At 66.7% G+C, this 18,869-nt stretch overlaps 2 protein-coding genes across 11 annotated transcripts in view; both read left to right on the top strand.

The window, feature by feature from the left end:
* FBRSL1 (fibrosin like 1) overlaps nt 1-6,704 on the top strand; it is a 28,488-nt gene extending 21,784 nt beyond the window's left edge. Inside the window, exons 8-20 of one of the 6 annotated variants that reach the window (XM_084867379.1) lie at nt 241-458; nt 918-986; nt 1,144-1,346; nt 1,766-1,816; nt 1,983-2,078; nt 2,360-2,428; nt 3,306-3,335; nt 3,478-3,549; nt 3,777-3,906; nt 4,519-4,593; nt 4,760-4,843; nt 4,978-5,176; nt 5,575-6,704. In XM_084867379.1, coding sequence (XP_084723505.1) covers nt 241-458; nt 918-986; nt 1,144-1,346; nt 1,766-1,816; nt 1,983-2,078; nt 2,360-2,428; nt 3,306-3,335; nt 3,478-3,549; nt 3,777-3,906; nt 4,519-4,593; nt 4,760-4,843; nt 4,978-5,176; nt 5,575-6,241 — 1,963 coding nt within the window. In that variant the 3' untranslated portion in view covers nt 6,242-6,704. Of the gene's footprint in view, nt 1-240; nt 459-917; nt 1,082-1,143; nt 1,347-1,765; nt 1,817-1,982; nt 2,079-2,359; nt 2,429-3,305; nt 3,336-3,477; nt 3,550-3,776; nt 3,907-4,491; nt 4,594-4,759; nt 4,844-4,971; nt 5,177-5,574 lie in introns of all 6 variants that reach the window. The other 5 variants (XM_084867378.1, XM_084867377.1, XM_084867380.1 and 2 more) reach the window with 5 other exon arrangements.
* A 7,014-nt stretch (nt 6,705-13,718) lies between these two features.
* P2RX2 (purinergic receptor P2X 2) lies at nt 13,719-18,849 on the top strand. 5 transcript variants are annotated; one of them, XM_084867387.1, is made up of 11 exons: nt 13,719-14,632; nt 14,768-14,903; nt 14,988-15,059; nt 15,145-15,220; nt 15,293-15,389; nt 15,513-15,593; nt 15,679-15,817; nt 16,047-16,177; nt 16,365-16,455; nt 16,560-16,625; nt 16,716-18,849. In XM_084867387.1, the coding sequence occupies exons 1-11, from the start codon at nt 14,451-14,453 to the stop codon at nt 17,079-17,081; spliced, it is 1,437 nt and encodes a 478-aa protein (XP_084723513.1). In that variant the 5' UTR covers nt 13,719-14,450; the 3' UTR covers nt 17,082-18,849. The 5 variants fall into 5 exon arrangements, with proteins under 5 accessions (XP_084723513.1, XP_084723514.1, XP_084723511.1 ...); XM_084867385.1 differs by having other exon boundaries at nt 13,725-14,632; nt 16,560-18,849; XM_084867384.1 differs by having other exon boundaries at nt 13,725-14,903.
* The last annotated feature ends 20 nt before the right edge of the window (nt 18,850-18,869 follow it).

Raw genomic sequence — 18,869 nt, 5'->3', positions numbered from 1 at the left:
TGGCAGGGGGGACGGACCGCGGCAGGGGGGGACGGACCGCGGCAGGGGGGGACGGACCGAGGCAGGGGGGGACGGACCGCGGCAGGGGGGGACGGACCGCGGCAGGGGGGGACGGACCGCGGCAGGAGGGGACGGACCGCGGCAGGGGGGGACGGACCGCGGCAGGGGGGGACGGACCGCGGCGGGGGGGGGGGGCTGGCCGGAGCGCCCTCCGTCGCTGACGCTGAGCCCGCCCCCCAGCAGGAGCAGCGGCGGCGGCAGTGGCCCCGGCCTGGGGCTCACGAAGCACGCCTCCCTGTCGCCGCTCGGGCCGGGCGCGCACCTGTCTACCTCACACCTGGCGCCCCGCTCCCAGGCCCAGCACCAGCACCACGCGGCCATGTTCGCCGCCCCCGCCACGCTGCCCCCGCCCCCGGGGCTGCCGGCCAACAGCCTGGTCCTCCCGGGACACCCCGCCGGTAGGTCCGGGCCCCGCCCTGCGGTGCTCACTCCTGGCCGGTGGCAGGACGGGCTGGGGGAGGGTGCGGCCCCCAGGACGGCCTCTCCCCGCCGGGCCCGGTGCCGCCCAGAAGGCGCCTTCCCGGGTCCCCTGCCAGGCCTCTGTGCACACAGGCCGGACGCGGCCTGCTCCATCGGAGCCCCTGCCCGCTGGCCAGGCATCGGGGGTGGAGTTCGGGGACGGACCGCTCCGTCCCTATTGGGGCAGGCCCTCGGGTGCAGCCGGGGGCTCAGAGATGAGCAGGTGCCCTGGGGGTCGGTCTCGGTCACCGTGTGTCCCCCCCGCCCCGGGCCTCCGGTCCGTCTTTGTAAACAGCGGAGCCGGCGGCCGGCGGGCGCCCCGGGGGGCAGGTCGGGCTGGGCGGCCGCCCCAGCTCCGCGCCGTGGCCCCGGCTCACGGTCTTCTCTCTTGCCTTTAGATGCCAGCCTGTTGATCTCATTCAGCCCGCCAATCATGTATTGCCAGCCTCATGCGGGGATTCTGATTGGTACTTGGTCACAGGCCCCTCTCTTACCGCCACCCTGGGGCCCGCACCTAGCGAGCGGCCACCACGGCGGGGCCTGCCGAAGCCGGGAGTGCCAGGTGACTACCCGCCTCGCCCGCCGGCGGCCGACCCGCTCTGTCTCTCTCTCTTTCTCTCCTAGATCGCGAGCTGCTCAGGCAAGAGCTGGACGCGCGCTTTCTGGTCCAGAGCGCCGAGCGGCCCGGCGCCCCCCTGGGCCCGGCGGCTCTGCTGCGGGCGGAGTTCCACCAGCACCAACACACACACCAGCACACACACCAGCACCAACACACACTGGCCCCCTTCCCCGCGGGGCCGCCCCCGCCGCCGCCCGCACCCCCGCCGGTGCGTAGGCCCAGCTGGCGGCCGAGCACTCACCGTGCGCCGGGCTCCTCCCTCCTGCTCGGGCCCTAGTCCCCGTCCACACGCGGGACGGGCCCCGGAAGGCTCCGCGGGTCTGCGGCCCCGACAGGACGAGTGGCCCCTGACCCGGCTGCTCTGTCCGGGGAGGCCACGCAGCCAGCCCACCCGTGCCCCGGGCTCTGCCCCAGCTGCCCCCCGCCCCGCCCCCTGCCCGGGCTCTATGCCCCACGCACAGCGCCGCCTCCCGTCCCGGCAGCCACAGGGGAGCCCCGTCCGCCGGCTGCAGCCCGGCCCAGGAGGCCGATGGGCACCCAGGCCGCTCAGGGCCTGCGGGTGCGGGGAGCGGGCCTGGAGGGCCTCCCTGTGCAGGGCCGGCCTCACCTCCCCTCTCTCCCCTCTAGTTTGACAAGTACCCGCCCGCGCTGGACAGCCCCTACCTGCGACATTCCAGCGTGAGTGCTGCCGGCCGGCCAGGCTGGGCTGCGGGCGGGGGCGCCGGTGCTTCTGAGCAGGTCTCTTCCGTGTCCTAATGTGGGGGGGTCTGCGGGGTCCGAGGCTGGGCCGGGTCCCCAGGACCGGTGCTCAGCTGGGGCCTGGACCCCCCTTTCTCTCTTGCAGTTTTTCCCGTCCTTCCCGCCCTCCATCCCGGGACTGCCCTCCCTGCTCCCACACCCAGGCCCCTTCGGGTCCCTGCAGGGCGCTTTTCAGCCCAAGGTACGGCTGCTCCTGGGGGCCGCCTGGGCTGGGGAGGCCGGGGGTGCCAGGGGCAGGAGTGGCAGCGGACACACACACCTCCCGGCACTCACTCGAGGCCACGCCCTGCACCCCAGTCGGCAGCAGCTTGCGGCGGTGCTGGGGGGGGTGGTATCGCTCCCTCTACTCCCCTTCCCTGCGGCCCATCCGCCCCCGCCCGGCCCGGGGCAGGGGCAGAGCCAGCCCCCGGGGCCATGTGTTGGGCCTGGGGCTCCAGGCCTCATCCTGTCCTCTCCCCTCAGACTTCAAACCCCATCGAGGTAACGGGCCGGACCAGCGCTGTGCACACCCTGCTGCCCAAGGGCCCCGGGGTAGGTGCAGCTGGCCCTGCAGCCCCCCTCCCCGGGGCGACCCCCTCCCCGCCCTCCCGGGAGCAAACCCCTCCCCGGGCCATCCCCCTCCCTCTCCCCCTTCGGGGCGACCCCTCCCCGGGCCATCCCCCTCCCCGGGCCATCCCCCTCCCCGGAGCACCCCCTCCCCGGAGCACCCCCTCCCCGGAGCACCTCCTCCCCGGAGAACCCCCCTCCCCGGAGCACCCCCCCTCCCCGGAGCACCCCCTCCCCGGAGCACCCCCTCCCCGGAGCACCCCCTCCCCGGAGAACCCCCCTCCCCAGAGAACCCCCCCTCCCCGGAGCACCCCCTCCCCGGAGCACCCCCTTCCCCGGAGAACACCCCTCCCCGGAGCACCCCCTCCCCGGAGCACCCCCCTCCCCGGAGAACACCCCTCCCCGGAGAACACCCCTCCCTGGAGCACCCCCCTCCCCGGAGAACCCCCTTCCCCGGAGCACCCCCTCCCCGGAGAACACCCCTCCCCGGAGCACCCCCTCCCCGGAGCACCCCCTCCCCGGAGAACACCCCTCCCCGGAGCACCCCCTCCCCGGAGCACCCCCCTCCTCGGAGCACCCCCCTCCCCGGAGCACCCCCTTCCCGGAGAACCCCCCTCCTCGGAGCACCCCCTCCCCGGAGCACCCCCCTCCCCGGAGCACCCCCTCCCCGGAGCACCCCCCTCCTCGGAGCACCCCCTCCCCGGAGCACCCCCTCCCCGGAGCACCCCCTCCCCGGGGCACCCCCTCCCCGGAGTACCCCCTCCCCGGAGAACCCCCCTCCTCGGAGCACCCCCTCCCCGGAGCACCCCCTCCCCGGGGCTGGGCTGCGGCTGAGCCTAACGCTTGCTCCTTGCGGCCACAGGTGCCGGAGCCGTACCGGACCGCGGTCAGGGTGAGTGAGGGCGGGTGTGGGCGGTCTCCTGGGTGAGGGCGGACTCTGGGCACCTGCTGGGAGGCCCTGGACGCCCTGGGCGCCCTGGACACCAGGACCAGGGGTGCGGGGTGAGGAGCCCGCTGAGCGCCCCCCTCCGCAGAAGCCGGGGAAGTGGTGCGCGGTGCACGTGCAGATCGCCTGGCAGACCTACCACCACCAGCAGCGGCTGAAGGTGAGCCCCCCGGGCGGGCGGGCCAAGCCGGGACCGGTGGGCGGGGACACGCACCTGTGCGTCCCACAATGCCCCAGTCCTCCCACGGCCTTCGACCCTGTGCCCCACCTCCCTGGCGGCACCTGAGCTTCCGCCACGACCAGAGAGGAGGCTGAGTGCAGGGGCTCCTGGGAGGGCCCGGGGGCTCCTGGGAGGGACGAGGCAGCACCTGCACCTCTGACCCCCAGATGCAGCTGGACCCCCACAAGCTGGAGGCGGGCGCCAAGCTGGACGTGCTCAGCAGGCCCCCCGCCCCGGGCCTGCTCCCCGGGGTCCACTACCCGCACGAGCGGGCCCCGCCCCTCTTCTCCAGCTCAGGTAAGGCCGCCGGGGCGGGCGGGGCGGGCGGGGGGGGGGCTGCTACTCCTCCCGCCATCGCGCCAGAGGGACCTGTGCCCCCCCCCCCCCGGCCTCTGGTGCCCACCCGCCCGCGGGCATCGCCCTGCGGGGTCAGTGCCATCTCGTCCCAGTCCACCAGGGCCTTCCTCGCTGCCTCCTTTCCCGGCTGCCTCCCCCCTTCCCCAGCCGCCCCATCGCACACCCATCCCAGCAGCCCTGGGTGCTGGCTTCTGCTCTGGTTGACTCTGCTTGTGGGTCACTTGGATGTGCGTTTCACTGCAGCCGAGGCCTGTGGGGTGGGGTGGGGCGCCTCAGGAGCCCAAGATGGGCCCCTCACCGTCCTCATAGGAACGCCAGAGTGAAGGGCGTGCGCCCGCCCGGCGTCTCAGGGTCAGTTCAGGGCGGCCGGGCCTCAGGCCCAGCACCAAACCCGCCGAGCCCGGCGTCCGCCAGCTTCTGTCGGGGTCGCGGTCACGGGCGCTGCTCCGGGTGCTCCCCTCCTGGCCCCTGGGGTCCTCCTGGCCCCTGCAGGGGGGGCTCCTAGAGAAACCGGAACGGCCGCAGGTGCCGCCAGCTCCACCCTGCCCCCAGGTGCCGCCCACGCCGCCAGCCACTTCGGCCCCTCAGCCCACCCCGGCAGCTTCCTGCCCCCGGCTCACCTGGCAGGTGGGTGCCGGGAACCTCGGGTGGGAGGGAGGGGTGGGTGTGGGGGGGTGACCCTAGAACCCGGGCCCCTCCCACTGCACAGCCGGCACCTGCCGGGTCCCAGGGCCACAGGGGAGGGCGCCCGGCCGGAGCCACGCAGGCCCTGAGCCCCGCCCGCCGCCCCCAGACCCCTTCAGCAGGCCGAGCACCTTCGGGGGCCTGGGCAGCCTGGGCAGCGCCGCCTTCGGAGGCCTGGGCAGCCACGCACTGAGTGAGTCACCTGTCCGTGCATGTCCGTCCGTTCGTCCGCCGCCCCCCCCCCCCCCCCCCCCCGGCTTCCCAGCGTGGTCTCAACCCCCTGGGGCACACCTCGGCCTCATGCCCCCTCCCCCGCCCCAACTGCAGGCAGCAGCCTCTTTGCCCCCAAGGAGGGCTCCGCTCTGCACGGGCTGCCCAGCCCCCAGGAGGCCTGGAGCCGGCTGCACCGGGCGCCCCCGTCCTTCCCCACGCCGCCCCCCTGGCCCAAGCCCGTGGGCACAGAGCGGGTCTCAGCCCTGACCAACCACGACCGAGAGCCGGACAAGGGCCGGGAGGCCAGGGAGCGGTGAGTGGCCTGGGGGCTCCCGTCCGGGGCGGGAGCTGGGCCCTCGGAGGGAGGCCGGGAGGACCCTCGTGGGACCTGGCAGGAGCCGGGGGCCTGTCCCGAGGAGGGGCAGCAGGGAGGGGGCTCTGGGCAGCCTGGCTCTGGGGGCCGGGGAGCCCCACATCGCCCGGGTGCTGAGCCTCCGGATGGGGCCCCTGGCTGGGCGGGAGGAGCAGCAGCAGAGGCACCCCGGGTCCGGTGGGGGCTGTGGGCTCCGCAGGCCCCTCCGCCCAGGCCCCTCCCCACGTCCCCCAGAACCTGTGCGGGGGCGTGGCGGGCGCCGCAGAGGGGGCGGCGGGCGGCAGCTTGCTTTGGGGAGAAGCCTGACCCCCGCGACTGAGGGGGGTGTCCTCACGCAGGGACCTCCTGCTCCGGGGCCCGGCCGACCCGCGGGTGAAGGAGAGCCGCTCCCCCGCCAGGGAGGCCCCGGCCGCGCCGTCCCCCTGCGGCAAGGGGGCCCCCGGCGACCGCCTGCGCCCGGCCGGCCCCCTGGGCCCCGCGCGGCCGCCCCAGGGCGACGTGAAGGTGAAGGAGGAGCGCGGGGAGGACGGCGAGGCCCCGGGCCCGCACCACCTGCGCCTGGGCTTCGCGTGGGAGCCGCTGCGCGACGCCTACCCCTTCCGCGGCCCGGAGCTGCCCCGGCGCACCCCGCCCGCCGCCCCCGAGCCTCCCGAGCGCCTCTACCGCGACCGCGAGCCGCGCGGCTTCAGCCCCGAGCGCCTGCGGGCGGCGCCCCCGCCCCTGCCCGGCCCCCTGCACCCGGGCGCCCCGCACCTGCCCGGCCCCGCGCCCCCCGCGCCCCCGGGCGCCCCGCACTTCGCCCGCCTCGGGCCCGCGCTGCACAACGGACTCCTGGCGCGGACCCCGCCGGCCGCCGCCGCCCTGGGCGCGCCGCCTCCGCTGGTGGCCGCGGGCGGGGCCCCCGCGTCCCCCGGGCCCCCCCGGAGCAGGACTACGCCTCTCGGGGCTCCCGAGGCGCCCGACTTCTCTCCGTCCCGGAACCCCCCGGAGGTGGAGGCGCGGTAGCTGCGGGCCGCCTGGCGCGGACCCCGCCCGCCCGCCGGCCGCCGGCCCGGACTAAGCACAGGCCTCGCCGGGCGCCCTCCCGCGGCCCGGGGAGCCACAGCCTCTGGGCCCAGACCAGGCTCTTGGGAGAAAATCCAAGTTTGTACATTTTTTCCCACAGGTGAGAGCGTTTATAATAGATTTGTATTTTTTTCAATTTTGTGCTCTTTAGACGTTTAAAAGGAAACAAAAGTTTTGCTTTTTAACTTTTAGTTTCGATTTGCAGTTTAACAGCCTCAGATCCTTTCCCAGAGCCCCGGGGTTTGGGTTTTGGTGTTTGTTTTGTTTTTTTCGTCTTATTTATGGAGAAAAAACGGTCATTTTGTCCAACAACACTGTGAGGCCCCCACTCAGGCTGAGCCCCGCCCGCCCTCGGCACTTGGAACCGAAGTTACAGATATTATATTAAAAGAATATTAATGTACCACCTGGCTTTTCGCCTTATTATGCAGAAGTGTAAGAAGGTTTCTTTTTCAGTTTGTAAAAAAAGAACAAATGTAAATAGGCTATTAATATATGTGACCTCATTCAGTTCTGCGTCCAGGCCCCCTTTGTATATGTCCCTGCAGCCCGCCCTGTGGGCACGGTGACCCCTCAGCCATGGGGGTGTCCCTGGGGCGAGGGAGGGGGCAGCACCCCAGCTCCGGGCCCCCCTCTGGACCCTCAGACTCCCTGCCAAGTGGGTTCTAGAAGCGAACTCCATGGACCACGGAAAATCGACTTGTTTCCTCCGCCGGCACCAGCCACGGCCCGTCCAGCTGTCCCTCCAGCCGTCCGCGCCTGTGAGGTCCTGTGGGTCTCACACGGACACCCCCCGGGGCACCTGTGGCCTCTGACCCTCAACCCCCGGGGCACCTGCGGTCTCCGTGACCTGCGAAGGCCCACACCGCCACCTGGTGGCTGACCTTGGGATTGCGCTGGTAGCTTCATGCTTCCCTCCCAGGTGAGGGGTTCACCTGTTGCCTCCAGGGAGCACCCGGACCAGGGATGGAGCTCACAGACTTTTCGTGTGGGACCTTGATTTCCTGCTTCCTATACCGTCAGCCGTGTTTACAGAGTCTTTAGTTTGGGATAACTGACTATTATTTTTAAATATATCATTATTGATTATATAAAGGGAGGGACGGAGAGAAACATTTGATGAGAATCATGGACCGGCTGCCTTCTGCACGCCCCCCACTGGGGATGGAGCCCCCAACCCCGGCCTGTGCCCTGACCGGGAATTTAACTGTGACCTCCTGGTTCCTAGGTTGATGCTCAACCACTGAGCCATGCTGGCCCGGGTTTGAGTGGCTATTTTTACTTGCAAAAACAAAAAAAACCACAAGTGCCTCTATTACAGAATGCCCAGGAGGGGTGGGGGTGTGTGTATGTGGGACGAGTGCCTTCCTCTGCCCGGTCACAGCTGGTCTCTTAGGGGGTCACCGTGGCACCAGATCAGAGCAGACCCTGCTTTGTCATCGTCCCCAAGTTTTCTGCGGATCTTTTTTGCCTTTATTGTCTGAAGAAAATAGACGTGACAACACCCACGTTGGCTCCGTCGGTAGTTTATTGGTGAAGGCGGCCGGAGCTCCTGCTGAGGGGCCGTTCGCTGCACACCAGTCCCGCCCGTGTCACTGAGGACACAGGACAGTGAGAGCGCACCGAGCCAGCGGCCTAAGAGCCCCCACGTCCCCCCTTCGCTGAGGGGGACTCGGCTCCCTGGGACACATGGCTTATTTGGCCACGATCGGGCACATTCTGCGCACACGTGGGGCCTGGGTGCTGGTCAGGATGTGGGTGCCGGACACGGGGGGGTCAGACACCCCTTCACAGTCAGTCAGTGCTGTGTCATCCCCAGCACCCACCTCTGGCCCCTGTGCCCGGTCTGTATCCTCCATCTGCCCCCCCCCCGCCCCCCCGCCCCGTGAGGGTCAGCCTGGGAGTGTCCTCTCAGCCTCCAGCCTGGGGTGGTGGTGGGCCTTGTCCGCTGCCCCAGGTGCTCCGACCCCACGGTCCCGCCCTTCGCCCGACGCCTCAGCACTGTTCCCACTGAGCCCGATGGACCGGAACCTTCCTTTGCCCAGGGCCTCCTTCCAAGGCCCGTCCAGCCACCGCCCACCACGGCTGCCCGCCCCGCCCCGCCCCGCCCGCCCCGCCCGCCCCGCCCCGCCCCATTGGCCGCCCCAAGCCCCGCCCGCCCCGCCCCATTGGCCGCCCCGCCCCATTGGCCGCCCCGCCCCGCCAGCCCCGCCCCATTGGCCGGCCCACGCCCCGCCCGCCCCGCCCCATTGGCCGCCCCGCCCCATTGGCCGCCCCGCCCCATTGGCCGCCCCGCCCCATTGGCCGCCCCGCCCCATTGGCCGCCCCGCCCCATTGGCCGCCCCCGCCCCGCCCGCCTGCGCTCACCGGGGGCAGGCAGTGCGCCAGGAGCCCGCTGCGGCGCACGCAGCGCGGGGAGCTGGCCTCGGTCAGGCGGACGCAGCACAGGCTGCGGCACTCCGTGTGGTCCTCGCAGTGGTCGTGGTTGGGCTGGAGACAGAGGCGCTGGACCCTGGCCCTGAGGCCGCCGCGGGGGCCCGCCCCCGCCCCGCACTCCGCCCCGCACTCCGCCCCGCACTCCGCCCCGCACTCCGCCCCGCACTCCGCCCCGCACTCCGCCCCGCACTCCGCCCCGCACTCCGCCCCGCACTCACCTTGCGCCACTCCAGGCACTGGAGGAAGATGTTGCGGGGCGTGCAGAACAGGAAGGGGCTGTTGTTGTTGGTGACGCAGCAGTTGCTGCTGCACTCCGTCTTGTCGGTGCACGAGTAGCCGATGGGCTGCGGGACAAAGGGCCTTCCTGTCACCGGGACCCCCAGGGGCGGTGCCAACGGGGACCCCCGCCTCCCCCCCACCGCCCACCGGGACCCTCTACTCCCCCCACTGCCCAGCCGGACCCCCAAGGGGCGGTGCCTCCGGGGGGCCCTCCTCCCCCTCCCTCCTTCCCCTTTACCCCCTCCCTCCCCCGGACCCGCACCTTCTGCCAGGGCAGGCACTGCCCCAGGAGGGTCTGGGTGGTGCAGAACTTCTGGGGGTTCAGGCTGTTGGTGGTGCAGCACCCGCTCTGGCACTCCACGTTGCGCACACACGGCTCCCCGATCTTCTGCAAGGTCGGCCTGGATCTGCTCCCGGCGGTGCAGACCCCAAGGGAGCCCCCCTGTTCTCCGCTTCCCTTGGTCCCGCCCGGTCCCCCGGCTTTCAGACCCATCGAGCCTGGCGAGGTTTCTAGAACATTCTCAGAGTAGGGAGGGTGGCTGGCCCGGGGGCCGGGGAGAGGGGGAGAGGGAGGGAGCCCTGGTGGGTGTCTGTCCTGAGCCACGGGACAGAGGTAAACAGGCACGGGGTTGGGAAAGCTAGTGAGGGGCCGAGCCGCAGGGGGAGAGAAGAGCCACAGAAGCCACCCTCGGTGTGGCTCAGGGGTTGAGCGTAGACCTAGGAACCAGGAGGTCAGGGTTCAATTCCAGGTCGGTCAGGGCACAGGCCTGGTTTGTGGGCTCCATCCCCAGTGTGGGGCGTGCAGGGGGCAGCCGGTCACTGACTCACTCTCATCATTGATGCTCCTCTCTTTCTCTCTCTCTCTCCTCCCTCTCTCTTCTCTCTCTGATTCCTTTCTATATTTTTAATAGATTTTATATAAAATCTATATAAAAGTCTGGCCAGTGTGGCTCAGTGTGGATAGAGCGTCGGCCTGTGGACTGAAGGGTCCTGGGTTCAATTCTGGTCAAGAGCATGTACCTTGGTTTTGGGCACATCCCCAGTAGGGGGCATGCAGGAGGCAGCTGATTGATGTTTCTTTTTTTTCTTTTTCTTTTCTTTTTTTTAAAATATATTTTATTGATTTTTACAGAGAGGAAGGAAAAGGGACAGAGTCAGAAACATCAATGAAAGAGAAACATTGATCAGCTGCCTCCTGCACACCCCCTACTGGGGATGTACGGGGAACCAAGGTCCATGTCCTTTATCAGAATCAAATCTGGGACCTTTTGCAGGCTAACCCTCCATCCACTGAGCCACACTGGTTTCCACTCATCAATGTTTCTGACTATTTCTCTCCCTTCCTCTCTGTAAAAAAATCAGTGAAAAATAAATATGTATATATATTTAAAAATCTACTGGCTAAGAGTTAAAGCTGGGACTGTGGCTCCCGGACCAGACCAGCTTTGAGTTGAGAAGCAGGACTTCGAAGAACTGACCTTCCAGAGGGTCAAGGGTCGTGGGGCCTCAGGGGAGCGGGCACAGGGCACGCAGGGCTGGGCACCCTCTGGAAAAGGGCCAGGGCGCCCCGTGTGTGGAGGCGTCGCCGGGGCAGGGCCGCGGGCGTGGAGCCTACCTTGAAGGACAGAACCAGGATCTTATTCTCCACCGTCACCGCAGACACGGGCCGCGCGCAGAGCAGCAGCAGCAGGCACCGGGCGAGCGCCATCGGGCAGCCTGCCAATGTCCGGTCTGAGGAGCGTGCCCCACGCCCAGGCAGCTTCCATCACACAGAGAAACAGACTGTGGTGGCGGCGTGAGCGCGGATGCTCCCCGCAGAAGAGCTGCCCCAGCCGCTGACACCGGCCCCAGCGACGGCAGCCCTGCCTTACCTCGGTCCGCCTGCTCGGCTGCGGGGAGAGGGACCGGCCAGGGCGGACGGCAGAGCCACCTGGCAGAACCGCTGGGCCACCTCTCAACCCTCCTCCCTCTGCCCGCCCCCGCCTTCCACCCGAGGGTGCGTCTTTCATCATCCGCTCGAGACCGGGCCACGTCCGGTGCCCTCGGCCCACACGTCCCCGGAGCCAGCCACCTCCGTGGCCGGAAGGCCAGTGTGGCCAGTGACCAGAGCCTCCGGTTCTGCCCCATTTCCAACCAGGACCGGACCAAGGAGCCAGCCCGGCCCCTGTCCATCGTGTGGCCCCTCTCCCACCAGCATCCCCGGGAGCCGGCTGGGCGGTGGATGGGAGGGGGCCGGGGCCAAGCTCTGGGCAGACAGCGTGGTGCTCTCGGAACAGTGTCCTCTCACTAATTTCTGCACAGCGTGTTCACAGCAGACATCTACCCACTGCCTCGGTGCTGGCTGGGTGCCAGGCTCAGTGCCAGGCTCCGTGCCAGGCCATGCCGAGGAGCTGGTTGGGCCTCCCATCACCTCAGAGCTCCAGGTTCACCATCACCAGATAGGTCACAGGGAGAGTGGGGGTGCCTCTAGGAGTGGAGGGGGTGCCCAGAGGGAAGGCCTGGGTGATGGAGGGTAGTTTTTGTTTTTTTTTAACGTGCATTACCTTTCTTTCTTAAAAAATATATTTTATTTTTTACAGAGAGGAAGGGAGAGGAATAGAGAGTTAGAAACATTGATGAGAGAGAAACATCGATCAGCTGCCTCCTGCACACCTCCCAGCAGGGATGTGCCTGCAACCAGGGTACATACCCTAGACTGGAATCGAACCTGGGACCCTTTAGTCCACAGGCTGAAGTTCAACCACTGAGCCACACCGGCCGGGCAGGGAGGGTATTGTAAGGAGTGGGGAAGGGGGTCTGCAGGAGACAGGAGGGAGAAAAGGGGTGAAGCCAGGTGTTAGGGTGGATAGGAGGGGTCAGGCCCAAGGAGGGCAAGCCTCGTCCCATCAGGGTCACGAGTGTTTCAGCCGCAAGATCGGGATCAGAGCTTGAGAAATGGGCACCAGGGGGGCCAGGCTGGGTGTCGGGAGGGAGCTGCGGAATGCCGGAATGCGGGCGGTGGGGGCGGGGAGGGAGCTGGGAGCCAACAGCCCGGGAAGAGGCGGCTCGGTGTGGATGGCTGGAAGCCTGGAGGAGACCTGGGGTCGGGTGGGTTTGGTTTAGCCAGGACCTGGCAAAGCACCTCAAAACTCAGTGGCACGAAAGAGCATTTTACTGTCTCTCTCGGCTCCACGGGGCAGTGGGCTCGGATGGCAGGGGCGCTGACTGTCCCCGAGGTCCACGGCCAGGATGCAGGATGGCTGGAGCCTGGGGTGGCCAATGCCTGCTGCCCCCGAACCCGTGCCAGAGTCCCAGCAGGACCCATGGCCCGCCCCAGGCAGCAGCCTCCCCCTCCCCGCCCCCATTTGGCCAGGGTGGCGGGGGGAGGAGACACGAAGTCACCTGAGCTTGGGCCGAGTGCCTGAGGCGTCAGCTGAAACCCCAGGAGCGGACAATATCGCCACCCGGGCAGGGACAGCGTGTAGGAGAGGAGGGGCCGGCCTGGGTTTGGGGTTTCTTTTCGGCAGGCAGGGGTGCCCAGAGCGAGGTGTTCTAAAATTAGATCATGGAGCCCTGGCCAGTGTGGCTCAGCGGATAGAGCGTCGGCCTGTGGACTGAAGGGTCCCAGGTTCAATTCCGGTCGAGGGCACATGCCCAGGTTGCGGGCTGGATCCCCAGGAGGCAGCGCTCTCATCATCGGTGTTTCTATCTCCCTCTTCCTTCCTCTCTGAAACCAATAACAATATTAAGTAAAATTAGATCCTGGTGATGTTTGCAGAGCCATGTGAAAATACCAGAACCAACTGTACATCCTGAGCAGTCTGGCCTGCTGTATCTCAATAAAGCTCTTTAGCAAACGAAATCCAGTTGAACTTTTACTGAAAACTTTGATTTTAGGTTTTTTAAATTTTTATTCTCTTTGCCAGAGAGTGACATTTCCTTTTAAACAAAGGTTTTAGAATTCAATAGATTAACATAGTTTTTTTGCATGTAAAATGCCTTAAGTAAAGAGCCATGATTGGCTGTGGTTACAAATTGGCATTAGGAGTTTCCACTCGATTTCTCAGATTTCCTGCCAGCCGGCGGCGAAACGCCTGATCTAAACCTCCATCCGGTGTGTGCGCCCCGGGTTTGGGGAGCTCCCCGAGTGCCGGTGGGTGCACCCCACAAACAGGGCTACCTCGTCAGGGACCCCCTTAAGCTCTCCCGAGGCCCAGCTCATATCCCTGTGGACAGGAAGCCCATCCCAAAAGATAGAAAAGATAGAGAAAACACTGGGTATTTAGAGGAAGTGCCTCAGGCGGCCGGCAGGGCGGCGCCGTGCGCTGTGGGCTTCTCTGCGTCTCAGGAATTCAGACTTTTAGCCCAGCTTTCTAGGCGTGGGCCGCTTTTTGTTCTCATCAGAGGATGTTTTTCCTTCCACTGGTTTTTAGGGAGGGAAGGAGTGAGGGAGGGGAGAGGAAAAGGTCATGGTTGGGTGGCTGCCTCTTGGGTGGGGATGGAACCTGCCACCCAGGTCCGTGCCCAAGACCCTCCGGTGTGGGCAATGCTCTGACCACTGCGCACACCGGCCAGAGTGGCGTGGTGCATTTTTATAATTTTTAAAAAATGTATTTTAAGTGCTCGCTTGGGCAGCAGATATACTAAAATTGGAATGATAGAGAAGATTAACATGGCCCCTGTGCAAGGATGACATGCAAATTTGTGAAGCGTTCCATATTTTTAAATAAAAAATGTATATATATATATATTTAATAATTTTTTTACAGAGAGGAAGAGAAAGGGACAGAGTTAGAAACATCGATGAGCTGCCTCTTGCACAACCCCCACTGGGGATGTGCCCACAACCAAGGTACATGCCCTTGATCGGAATTGAACCCAGGACCCTCAGTCCACAGGCCAATGCTCTATCCACTGAGCAAAACTGGCTTCGGCTTTATTACTATTTTAAAACATTTTTATTCACTTCAGAGAGGGAGGGAGGGAGGGAGTGGGAGAGAGATGGAAACATCAATGATGAGAGAGTCATGGACCAGCCACCTCCTGCACGTGCCCCACTGGGGATGGAGCCCGCCACCCCGGCCTGTGCCCTTGACCCAATCGAACCCAGGACCCTTCAGTCCAAGGACCAGTCTACCCGCGGGGCGCATTGGCCAGGGGGCGTCCTGCATAGGAAGGACTGCCCTTGAGCTGTTCTCACTGCTTAGCGGCCGCCGGTGGAGACGGGAGGGAAGTCCTGCGCTCGGACCCTCGTCCTCCCCGGGACCCTGCCCTCCCCGCCGGGCCCTCCCGGGAGTCCCGCTCCGGGTGCACCTGTGACACCCCCCCCATCGCAGCCCCGGGACCCCGACTTGGGGCGGTAACGGGGCGGGGCGGGCGAGACCACGCCCCGGAGCCCGGCCCCCGCCCCGCGGTGCCCCACAGCGGCCCGGGCAGCGGCTCCCGCGGCGGGGCCATGGCGGCGGCGGAGTCCAAGCCCCCGGCGGGCGCGGCCGCGGCCGCGGCCCGGCGCCTGGCCCGGAGCTGCTGGTCCGCCTTCTGGGACTACGAGACGCCCAAGGTGATCGTGGTGCGGAACCGGCAGCTGGGCGTCGTGTACCGCGTGGTGCAGCTGCTTATCTTGCTCTACTTCGTGTGGTGGGTGCGCGGGGGTCGGGGCCGGGGGCGCGGGGTCCCTGGGGCGAAGAGCACGCAGGGCCACGGGCGCTTGGAGAGGGGCAGGCGGGCGGGGCGCGGGCCCCGGACGCCCCAGAGCTGGCTGTGTCCCCGCAGGTACGTGTTCATCGTGCAGAAGAGCTACCAGGACCGGGAGACGGGTCCCGAGAGCTCCGTCATCACCAAGGTCAAGGGTATCACCTCCTCGGAGCACAAAGTGTGGGACGTGGAGGAGTACGTGAAGCCCCCGGAGGTGCGCCCCGCCCCAGCGGGCGGGTGGGGCTGAGGCGGGGAGCTGCCGGGAGGGCCAACGGGAGTCCCCTCTTTCCGAGCCCAGGGAGGCAGCGTGTTCAGCATCATCACCAGGATCGAGGCCACCCCCTCCCAGGTGCAGGGCACCTGTCCGGAGGTGAGGCCCGTGGGAGCGGGGCTGGGGCGGGTGCTGTCCCTTGTGGGAGGGTGTCTGGCCCCTGACGGAGCCTTCTCCTCCCCAGAGCACGAGGGTCACCAATGCCACCTGCCACTCGGACGAGGACTGCGTGGCCGGGGAGCTGGACATGCTGGGGAACGGTGGGTGTGCGTCTGGGGTGGTGGGGGTGCGGGGCCAGGGCGCCCTCTCCGCCTGAGTGCGTGTGCCCACAGGTGTCCGGACGGGGCGCTGTGTACCCTATTACCACGGGGACTCCAAGACCTGCGAGGTGTTCGGCTGGTGCCCAGTGGAAGATGGGGCCTCCGTCAGGTGCGCCCCACCCCCCTGGGACCCAGGCCCGCCTGCTCCTCCCTCCTCAGCGGGTGTGTGGGGGTGGGGACGGTGCGGCTGCAGAGGGTGGGGATACTAAACACGTGCAGTCTGTCTCCACAGCCAGTTTCTTGGCAAGATGGCCCCCAATTTCACCATCCTCATCAAGAACAGCATCCACTACCCCAAGTTCCAGTTCTCCAAGTAAGGGCCTTTGGGTGGGAGGGGCCGGGCAGGGAGGGAAGGGAGCTGCCTCCTGAGGATGCCCCCGCCTCGCCTGGCTCCTCAGGGGCAACATCGAGATGCGCAAGGACGGCTACCTGAAGCACTGCCTGTTCGACGAGGCGTCCCACCTGTACTGCCCCATCTTCCGGCTGGGTTTCATCGTGGAGCGGGCCGGGGAGAACTTCACCGAGCTGGCCCGCACGGTGAGGGCCCTGCCCGCCGAGGACCGGCGCCCCATCTGGCCATGTGTGGCTCCTCTAATCACTGACTCCCCCTCCTGCCCCAGAACTGGGTGCCCCCCCACCCCCGCCGGTTCTCAGCCCCAAGCTGCCCCCCCCCCCATGTGCACCCCCGGCACCGCGTCAAGTGGGACCCAGGGTGAGGGTCCTGTGTGCCTGCCCTGACCCCATCTCTGTGCCCACTTCTGGGCAGGGGGGTGTCATTGGGGTCATCATCAACTGGGACTGTGACCTGGACCTGCCGGCATCCAACTGCAACCCCAAGTACTCCTTCCGGAGACTCGATCCCAAGCACACCCCGGCCTCCTCGGGCTACAACTTCAGGTACCTGGGCCCTGGGACTCCTGGCCCTCACCCCGTGTGGTGGCTTAGGGGCAAACGAGGAGGGGCCAGGGATGGGCAGTCGTGGGGCTGCCCTCTGGCGACAGGCCACCGCCAGTTCCTCAGGGTCGGGCAGCATCTGGCCTTTCAGTTCCAGGTTCTGACATGCTTCCGGGTCCTTCTGCCCCAGGTTTGCCAAGTATTACATGATAAACGGCAGCACCACCCGCACCCTCATCAAGGCCTACGGGATCCGCATTGATGTCATCGTGCACGGACAGGTAGGCCAGCCGGCCCTCCTCACAGGTTCAGGTGGGCCGGCCGACCTCCATGCCCCCACCACACAACCCACCCCTGCTGGTCTGAGGCAGCCTCCTCTCCCCAGGCGGGCAAGTTCAGCCTGATCCCCACCATCATTAACCTGGCCACAGCGCTGACCTCCATCGGGGTGGTAAGGAGTACACACTGGGGTCCGGGCACGCGTGTGTGCGTGGTGCTGGGTGATCAGGCCAAGCCCTCACATGTGTTTTGCTGGCCACAGGGCTCCTTCTTGTGCGACTGGATCTTGCTAACGTTCATGAACAAAAACAAAGTCTACAGCCACAAGAAATTCGACAAGGTGTGTACGCCACAGCACTCCCCGGGTAGCTGGCCTGTGACCCTGGCCCTTGTTCTGGGCCAGGCCCCTCCGCCCCCCTGTACCTGCTCCACAGACCCGGGCAGACCACAGGATGAGGGGCAGAGCCAGGCCCAGGCTGTCCCACCATCACGGCTTGGCCCCACCTCTGCCCCATCTGAGCAGATGGTGGACACTCCTGACCGGGGTGCAGGACCAGGGCCCGGGGCCTCGGCGCCTCCCCAGCAGGACTCCACGCTCACAGACCCCCGAGGTTTAGCCCAGCTCTGAGCCCCCTCCACCCCTCACTGCAAAGGCTGGCCTGAAGCAGGTGGGACCAGCATGGAGCCACCCCTGCCCATACACGCCTCCTCACAGCTGGGAACCAAGGGCCCCATGCAGCTGGGCAGTGGGCTGAAAGGGGGTAGCACTCTGCTCCCAGCCGCCCCCCCATGCTCATTCCTCCCGCCCACGCCCGCTGCCGGGCTCCTAGCCAGAACCCAATAAACCTGTGCCCAGTACCACCGTGCCCTGTTTTGAGAAAAGCGTGGAGGCCCTGGAGACAGACACACAGCAGGGGGTCCCTGTGCAGGGGCTGCAGGTGCCTAGCCAGCCATGCAGGGCCCAGGCTCCCGGCTGCCCTGGTCCACCTGGCCCAGCACATCTGACCGGGGCCAGCGGGGGTGGGGTGGGGGCAGGCTGAGTGCGTGATGACCCTGCCTTGTCTCAGCACTGCCCTGGTCCGTGCCTTCACCAGCTCCCTGTAGGGGTCACCCCAGCCCCACATAAGGGAAAGGATGGTGAGGAGGATGGCGGCCAGGAGGGAGGGGATGAGTGGTACCAGGGAAAGCTGCTGGGCTGCCACTGGTGTGGTGAGTGGGTGGGTAGGGAGGAGCACTAGCCCGGCCAGGCCTGTGGGTAACCTGGCTCCGTGTCCTCAGGTACAACTCATTACACTGAGCAGCACAGCAGTTTGGCTGGACATGGTTTCTCTAGCAACAGTGGTGGCGTGTGCAGATGTGAGGAGGCATGAGCCAAGCACCTTACACAGACCTCACCGGGGGTCCCATCATTCCCAAGCTCAAGGGGAGGGTTCAGACCATACCAGCCCTGGGGCCCCCAGGTCTGAATGACCTTCCCACCTGCCTACACCTGACTGTTGAGCTTGCCCCACTAGCTGCAGCCAGCAAACGCTCCATTTGACCCCACCTCCAGCATCCCTCCCCCTCCCCCCAACCCCCCGGACACTGGCTGCACAGGCCACCCAAATGCCTGACACCCATGGGTCTGGCTCACAGACGTCCAGCTCTAGTTTCGGAGAAACTGGCTTTTCCAGTCAGGGCTGGACTGCAGCTCAAGAACCAGGGCCAGGGGCTCAGGTTTCCCAAGCAGAGTGACCAGGGCCTAGCACCCCAAATGCCCCCACCCAAGCTGACCTCCAGGACACTGCCAGGAGCTGCAGAAACCAGGGTGCCCAGGGCCTATCCTGCTGCAAGGACAAGCGTGCAGTGTCTGGGGTGCTGCTGTGGGCCAGACCCACCTCCCCCTGCACATCTGTCTCCAGCATCATTACCAGGAAGCCGTTAGCGGCCCCCCCCCCCCCCCCCGGCCCTAATTTGATTTGATCTCCATTTGGGGCTGACGTGGGCTCCATCCACCTTCCAGCCAGCATCAGGTTTCTCCTGGCCATTGGGCCTGGCCCAGCCGGGCGGGTGGTACCCAGGGGTCAAGGCTGGCGCACAGACAGCTGCCAGCTGGTCAGACTCCCTCCCTCCCAGAGACGGGGAAGCTGTGTGCAAACATACAGCTCACGCTTTAACAGAAATTAGTAAGAACCAAACCAGGCTGTGAGGCCCCCGGCCCTCCTATTCAAGGTTTCTGAATTTGCCACCTCACCGACTGGGCGTTTCTTACATTGGGTGGGTGGGTTTTTTGTCCCGTTTGCAGCCCTATTTTGTGTAAAAGGTGCACAGAGCTCGTCTTAGGTTCTGGGGCTGAAGACAGATGGAGGGAGAGGCTGGCACTCAGCAAAGGCTCCAGACCTGGGCTGGACACTGAGTTGGTGCCCTGCAGGGTCCC

The sequence above is a fragment of the Pipistrellus hanaki genome (assembly GCF_964339955.1).
Source record: "Pipistrellus hanaki genome assembly, chromosome: 19".
NCBI classification, from domain to species: Eukaryota; Metazoa; Chordata; class Mammalia; order Chiroptera; family Vespertilionidae; genus Pipistrellus; species Pipistrellus hanaki.
This window is presented reverse-complemented; position numbering and strand designations above follow the sequence as displayed.

Bases quoted from the DNA above. Each gene is read 5' to 3' on its own strand.
- P2RX2 (XM_084867384.1), top strand. From the start codon at position 14,451: ATGGCGGCGGCGGAGTCCAAGCCCCCGGCGGGCGCGGCCGCGGCCGCG. The intron at 15,818-16,046 runs GTGAGGGCCCTG...ACTTCTGGGCAG, and splicing joins TCACCGAGCTGGCCCGCACG to GGGGGTGTCATTGGGGTCAT. The intron at 16,626-16,715 runs GTAAGGAGTACA...TGCTGGCCACAG, and splicing joins CGCTGACCTCCATCGGGGTG to GGCTCCTTCTTGTGCGACTG.